This window comes from Carlito syrichta, unplaced genomic scaffold (assembly GCF_000164805.1).
Source record: "Carlito syrichta isolate Samal-C Ts95f unplaced genomic scaffold, Tarsius_syrichta-2.0.1 Scaffold309314, whole genome shotgun sequence".
NCBI lineage: Eukaryota > Metazoa > Chordata > Mammalia > Primates > Tarsiidae > Carlito > Carlito syrichta.
In genome coordinates this window covers 153319-161364 of record NW_007253410.1, presented here as the reverse complement: position 1 = coordinate 161364, position 8046 = coordinate 153319, and the positions used below count along the sequence as shown (strand labels likewise).

At 40.9% G+C, this 8046-nt stretch overlaps 1 protein-coding gene across 1 annotated transcript in view; it reads left to right on the top strand.

Annotated features, from left to right (window-relative positions):
• The window catches only part of WDR60 (WD repeat domain 60), a 119712-nt gene that overhangs the window by 47876 nt on the left and 63790 nt on the right, over positions 1-8046 (top strand). Inside the window, exons 9-11 of the mRNA XM_008067147.2 lie at positions 318-395; positions 1478-1697; positions 6662-6764. Coding sequence (XP_008065338.1) covers positions 318-395; positions 1478-1697; positions 6662-6764 — 401 coding nt within the window. The remainder of the gene's footprint in view (positions 1-317; positions 396-1477; positions 1698-6661; positions 6765-8046) is intronic.

Below are 8046 nucleotides of genomic sequence, written 5' to 3'. Positions count from 1 at the left end.
CACTGCACTCCAGTCTGGGCAACAGAGTGAGACTCCAACTCAAAAAATAAAAAATAAAAAATAAAATTAAAGCAATGTTTACTCACCAGGATTATGTTTTTTTTAAAAACTGCTTTCTCTTTTTGGTCATATCTTATAAGTCAGTAAGTGTATTTCTTATAAGACTTTAAAGTTATGCTAAATAAAGTTTTATAAATACATTTTAAAATAAGGAACATCAAATGAATCTCAGAAAACATATATTTTCCTAACCTATTGTAATGTTCAAGTTTACAACTGAGTTTTTTGACTTCATGTTTGATTTTCTTTACCTTTAGGAAATTGAAAAGGAAGACATTACTTTAGAAAATGCTAGAGTTGATGAATATACAGCCAGTGTTGAAGATGATTTTGAAGTATGTATAAAAGTTAAAATTTTCCTCAGCTTAAAAATAACTTATTCTTAAAAATCAACTTATGGTTAATAGTTTAATAGCCTTTTAAAAATATTTTTATTGCTCTTGATACTCAATATCTGGCTGGGTGCAGTGGCTCATTCCTGCAGTCCCAGCACTTTGGGAGGCCAAAGTGGGAGGATTACTTGATCCTAGGAGTTTGAGACCAGCCTTGACAACATAGTGAGACCCCATCTCTACCAAAAAAAAAAATTAGCCAAGTGTGTTGGCATGCATCTGTAGTCACAGCTACTCAGAAGGCTGAGGCAGAGGGGTCACCTGAGCCCAGGAGGTTGAGGCTGTGGTAAGTCATAATTGTGCCATTGCACTCCAGCCTGGGAAGCTGAGTGAGATTTCGACTAAAAAAAACAAAAACAAAAATAAAAACAAACTCAATATCTTACTAGGTTTGACTTAGATGTAGCCATTACGTATAAAATCTTGGTATACTTCTACCCATGTTTACAAATATGATATTATTAATGATTTTACAATTTAACCCATTTGCACATTATTATTATTATTATTATTTTTTTAGAGACAGGATCTCACTGTGTTGCCTAGGCAAGGAGTGCAGTGGGGTGTTCATAGTTCACTGTAACCCTGAACTCCTGGACTTAAGAGATCCTCCAGCCTTAACCTCCTGGGTAACTGGGACTACAGGTGTGTGCCATGTACCTGGCTGATTAAAAAAAATTTTTTTGGTAGGGATGATGTCTTGCTATGTTTCCCAGGCTGTTTTTGAACTCCTGGCCTCAAGAGACCCCTTCTGTCTCAGCCTCCCACATTGTTGTTATCAGTAGTCCTAGTGTATGTAGTTCTATATTGTGTGATTCATTTTTAGAGAAATAAATGTAGTGGTTGATGTAGATTTATAATTCGATGACATTAAAATCATGAACTAGAAACATATTTCTTAGCCATAATAAGGACTTGGTCTATTTTAAATTATACGTTTATTCAGTATGAGTGTTTTTATTCAGCGAGAGTGTTACTGTAAATCAATTTGTCTTAAAGGATTCTAAAAATGTCATTGTTTACAGGACTATGAAGATGACTTTGAAGTTTGTGATGATGGCGATAATGATAGTAATAATGCACCTGAGTCAAAAGAAGAAATTGAAGAACTTCCTTTAGCCCAAAGAAAGGAAATACAAGAAATTCAGAAAGCCATCAATGCTGAAAATGAAAGAATTGGCAAGTTATCTTCAAAACTGTTTCGGAAGCAAGGTCGAATGGAGTGTGAAAGGGAGCCCAGCACAGGTACATGAGTAAATGCTACTGGTGGTGTCTGTGGCCTGAGCCCTCACCAGGCGTCTGTCATACACAGAATTGCAATTGTCAGGCAGGCAGATGAGTGGGTTTCTTACCCACTGTGGTAGTGCCATGCCCTTTGCACCTAGCTCATATGAAGCACTCAGAAGACGGGAACATGTTAAGGATTTTCATATATAGAGAAGTTGCACATCACTTTCTGCCCAACACCCAGGCCTGCAGGTCCAGCGGGTGCCATGGCCCTCCTCAGTGGGTGGTGAGGCTCATCTGTCCTGAGGTAGCTGTGGCCCTCTTCAATAGGTGGCAATGATCCCCCTGTCCCAAGGGGGCTGCCGGCACCGTGGCCCTCCCCAGTGGGCAGCAATGCTCATCCTGGCCTGTGGGGACTATGATCCTCCTCAGTGGGTGGCAGTACTCATCCTGTCCTCAGTGGGCTGTGGGCACCAAGGCCCTCCTCTGTGGGCAGTGATGCTTGCCCTTTCCTGAGGGGCCTGTGGACACTGTGACCCTTCTCTGTGGGCAGTGATGCTTGCCCAGTCCTGAGTGGGCTGCGGGTGCCCTGGTCCTCCTCGGTGGGCGGCAATGCTCATTTTCCTGTGCAGCCTGCCTCTTGCCCATCCTATGAGCACATGCTCTTGTTTTTCCTAGTGGTGTTTTACTTGGGTTTTCACAAAGGGGAATAGTCTGGGTGTCAGTAGGAAGCTGGCAGTATCAGCAATGAGATCCCTCACAAGTTGCGTGTAGCCAAGGGCCAAAGTGGCCTTGAAGATCTGGATACAGTCTGACAAATTCTGTCATAAAGCATGCTCTTGACTGAACCTATTTCTCCCTAGGATCTTTTTATGAAATTAGATTTTTTTTTGGAAATCCTAGACGTCAGGATATGATAAGTTACTTGTGAGAGTAGAAGTAAATGTTTTAGAATCAATTAAAGCAAAAACTATGACATTCTGATAAAACATTGGCATCAAAGGTGAAATAGGACTATATTAAAATATTATTGGATGATATACTACTTTACATTATCTAGTAAAATAATCAGTAATTCATGTAATTAATTATAATTAGTAATTAATATACCATGTAATACAAATGATGGTTTTGCAGAATGATTATTCTGCTTATATTTTGTGCCTGTTGTAGAGGTAGCAAAACTCAGTGGGGCAGGGCTGATATTTAGTATATTCTTTTTTTTTCTTATTTAATTATTTTTTAGAGACAGGGTCTTGCTCTATCCCCAGGCTGGAGTGCAGTGGCGCAATTGTAGCTCACCGCATCCTTGAACTCCTGGGCTCAAGTGATCTTCTTGCCTTAGCCTCCTGGGACCTACAGGTGTGTGCCACCACATACAGCTAATTTATTTTATTTTTTCACTTAATTTAATTTTTATTTTATTTTATATTTTATTTTTCATTGAGATGGGAGTCTCACTTTGTTATCAGGCTAATCTCAAACTCCTGGCTAAAGTGATCTTCCTGCCTTGGTCTCCCAAAATGCTGTGATTACAAGAGTGGGTTTTTGTGCCTAGTCTTTTTTTTTTCTTTTTTGTGCCTAGTCTTTATAGTAATCTTTAAATTTGTAGCTTTGCAGTCACTGGTACCTGTTGTGGCAGGGGTAGGGATTTGCCCTCCTTTTGACCCTATTGACTGGCTGAGGCCCAGGGCCTGCTCCCTGTCCTGTGGAGGAGAATGTGCTCAAGAAGGGTCTGTGTGCTGCGACTTCGCAGCGGCATGTAAAGCTTGCCTGCCCTGGGTTGCTGAAACGTGAGCAGGATTTTGTTAGTGTTCCCAATTTCCTCAGCAGATCTTGAATTGCCTTTTTTGTTATTCATTCCCTACATGTGTGCTTAGCCTTACATCCTTATTAGCCTGCTTTCCAAAGATTGGAATTTACCACTGCTAATACATAGATGATTTTTTGGGCCTCGAAGGAATGATTCACTTTCATGTACACTGCTGCAGAGAGAGTTAGAGCTGCTCTCGTGCTTCTGTGATGTTGGGCTGGCATGGCATGGAGGTCGGGTTCTCTATGGCAGAAGGCAACAAGGAGCAGTGCTTGGCAGGGCTCACTCTGGGTTTCACATCTGGCTCTATCACTTACTAGCTGTGTGATCTTGGGCCATTACTTAACCTCTCTGTGCCTCAGTTTCTTTATCTGTAAAGTAGAGGGAAGGCTTTCTTTAGGGTTAATTAGGCTGATACACGTAAAGTTCTTCAGAGTGCCAGGTGAATCCTGGGCGCTAAGGAATGTCAGCTGCTGTTAAGATTTACTTACTGCCCCAGGAGAGCTGATAGAGTGCTCATTTTCTATGTCCCACTTGGCTTTCCATCTTGGTATCATTTTATGTGAAATGTCCTGCTGCACCCTGTGGTGATTGAACTGTTTGGTTATAAACTGCCCACACTTGTCCATGGGACTAGGAAACTGTTTGGTAAATAGCTTTTTCCAGTGCGCTAAAGTTATGCCATGGTGTTTGAAAGCATTTATACATCTCCAAAAGATGAATCATCTACTTGGTCAATGAATAAGTCTTTGCTGAGTGCTAGCATCTGGCACAGAGGTGCAGATTCTGCTTCAGGGATATCTTTATTTGAGTCTTTAAGAAAATGTTTATTTTTATTTATTTATTTATTTATTTTTGAGTTGGAGTCTTGCTCTGTCTCCCAGACTGGAGTGCAGTGGCTGCTCCCAACCGCCGCAGCCTCGACCTGCTGGGCTCTGGTGATCCTTCTGCCTCAGCCTTCCGAGTAGCTGGAACTACAGGTGCGTGCTGTCACGCCCGGCTAATTTTTGATTTATTGTAGAGATGAGGTCTTGTCAGGTTGCCCAGGTGGGTCTCGAACCTGTGGGCTCAGGCAATCCACTCACCTCGGCCTCCCAAAGTGCTGAGATTACAGGCTGAGCCACCGAGCCCGGCCCTAAAATGTTTATTTTTAATGAGAAAAGTAAAGTACTGGTCTTGTTCAATGGCAGTCATTTATTCAGTTATTATTTTTATTTATATAAATTTAGAGGGTACAAGTGCTTTTTTGTTACATGGATATATTACATAGAGGTGAAGTCAGGGCTTTTAGTGTATACAGCACCTGAATAGTGTACATTGTATTAATTAAGTCATTTCTCATCATACACCCTACCCCGTTCCCACCCTTCTAAGTCTCCATGGTCTCCATGGTCTGTCATTCCATGTTGTATGCCCATGCGTGTACATTGTTTAGCTCCCACTGAGAACATGCAGTATTTGTCTTTCTCTGTCTGACTTCTCACTTAGGATAATGGCCTCCAGTTTTATTCGTGTTGCTAGGAAAGACATGATTTTATTCTTTTTTTATGGCTGAATGGTATTTGTTGTATATATAGGCCACATTTTCTTTATTCACTCCTATATTGATGGATGCTTGGGTTGATACCATGACTTTGCTATTCTGAATAGTGCTGCAGTAAACATATGAGTGCAGGTATTGTTTTTTTTAATATAATGATTTCTTTTCCTTTGAGTGGATACCTACTAGGTAGTAGGTGGATTGCTGGATTATATGGCAGTTCTATCTTTATTTTTTAAAGAAATCTCCATACTGTTTTTCACAGAGGTTGTACTAGTTTACATTTCCACCAACAGTGTATAAGATCCCTTTTTTATGCATCTGTTAATTTTCTCTCTCTCTCTCTTTTTTTTTTTTTTTTTTTTTTTTTGAGTCAGAGTCTCACTCTGTTGCCCAGACTGGCATACAGTGGCATGCTCACGGCTATCCCAGCATTCACATGCTGGGCTCAGATGATCCTTCTGCCTCAGCCTTCCAAGTAGGCGGAACTACAGGCACGCGCTATAACACCCAATTGATTTATTGTAGAGACGAGGTCTCGACAAGTTGCCTGGGTAGATCTCGAACCCGTGGTCTCAGACCATCCACTCACCTCAGCCTCCCAAAGTGCTGGGATTATAGGCTGAGTGTTGCCTATGTTTTTGAGGTCTTAGTCATAAATTCTTTGCCTAAACCAAAGTCCAGAAGAGTTTTCCTAAGGTTTTCTGACAGTGAGGGAGCCAAGATGCCAAGATGAAATCACTTTCCATGGTTATGAAGCAAGTAACATGTAGTGCTAGGACCTGAACTCAGGTCTCCTAGCCTGGACCCGAGCACCTTCCTGAGCCTCATGCATCACTGGTCTTGGGCTTTGTTGTGAGTGTCAAATAAGATAATATGTAGAAAAGGGCTGTTAGAGTTGTATAAAACTAGTGTGGTAGGAAAAGTTCAAACACACATATCCAAGAAGACAGAGTAAGATATAATCAAAATAAATACATAAACAAATAGATATAAGGATCAGTATGTACAGGAAACTACAGAAATCTTTAAGGGGAAAGAGGTGGACTGAGGAATGCTTTATGTTCATGAGGAAGGATCATAGATGGAGTTGTTTGTCATAACATGAACCTTTTCTGTCAGCTTGATACTTAGCTAATCTGGTCACATCTTTGGAAATTTTAGAAAGTCTTTTGATGAAGCTTATGCTCACATTTTCCTTTGTGCTCTTTGACATATTAAGTCATTAATTCAGTATTTATTCATATTTTTATAGCTATTTTTGGTATATCCATATCCCAATTCCCTTACTAGAATATCATCTTTAGTTTTATTTTTTGTAGGGTGCGGGGGAACGACATGTGATTGTGCCTTATGTGCTTATAGTCTTAAACATTTCTAAAACTCCTTATAGTGTGATTGTCACATATAAGAGATGATAGTAGATTTTGCTTTGTTGTCTGAAAATTTTAGGTGAAATAAACAAGAGCAAGGTGCTTATGGAAAGTATTTATCTTTGTCATTAGTTTCAAGTAAAAGGCTTATTGAATATAGTTGTTATTTATGCTTCTAATTGTTTTACTCTTGAATTTTTTTTTACTTGGAGGAAATTTAATATGTCACAAAAATAACTCTTCTCTCCTTATACAGATACAAGCAACTCTCCTTCCAGACCTGCTGTTTGTGGAATTTTTGTGGATTTTGCAACAGCCTCACACCGTCAAAAGAGTCGGATTCAGGCCCTTAAGCAAAAGTAGGTGGATTGGGAAATTTGCCAAAGGTATTATGGAGTTTTAATGTACTTTTCTTCACATTTTATTTTATTTTATTTATTTTTAATAAAATTTTGTTTTCTTTCTTTTTTTTTTTTTTTTTGAGTAGGAGTCTCACTCTGTCGTCTAGGCTGGAGTACAGTGGCATGCTCACGGCCACCGCAGCCTCGATTTGCTGGGCTCAGGCAATTCTTCCACCTCAGCCTTCCAAGTAGCTGGAACTACAGTTGCGCACCACCACGCCCAGCTTATTATTATTTTTTAAATTTATTGTAGAGACAAGGTCTCGCTAAGTTGCCCAGACTGGTCTCGAACCCCTGGGCTCAGGCAGTCCTCTCACCTCCGCCTCCCAAAGTGCTGGATGACAGGTGTGAGCCACTGCACCCGGCCCACACATCCTTTATATTAGTAAAATGTAGGCTAAATCCCCTTTCTCTCTCCAGATAGCCGGTGGTTAAACATTTATCAGCATAGCCTGGGCCTAGAACACACGCTTATGTAGTCATTCCATAAGTATTTGCTGGCCACCAGGACGAGGATACAGATCAGTTAAGGATGAAATGACTCGGCTGAGGTCACATATCTCAAGTGGCATAGGAGGAACAAGAGCCCCAGGCACTCCCAGGGCCAGTGACTCTCTCCCAGGACCGGACCACGGTTTCCAAAACCTTTTCATTCTACCAAGCAGTAGGGCGATGGCCCGGGCGCCCAGAAAGTGAAAAGCAAGGACCCAGTACACTTTTCAAATATGGAGCTTTTAATTTTATTTTCTCTGCTGATTGTTTAGGTATAGTATTTAATTGGTGCTATATTTCTCTTTGGGTTCGGATACTAATAGTACAAGTGTGTGTACTGCTACATACTATAAGCTGGACTTCTGATGTTTGTCCTTAAGTTCCTGGCTGTCAGTTATCCTAGGAGTCCAAGCCTATTTTAGCTGAGACAGATTCACAGTCACACACTCGCAGAGCTGGTGGCCAGAAACCTGCTCAGCAGTGAGTGGGCCTGGCTCATGTTCATCTCAGTATGACATTGCTCTCCCTGAAGGTGCAGTTGCTGTCACTTAGTCCTGTGGTAATCCTGTACGCTGAGTATTGTTGCATCTATTTTTCAGGTGAGGAAATTAGGAGAGATGAAGAATAAGAGTGCTAATCATAGGTAACATGTATTCAGTGCACTCATGTTGTACAGTGTTCCACCAGGCACTGGGCTTCACATGCATTCCCTCAATCCTTGCAGTCCCAGTTCACAGATGAGGAAAGA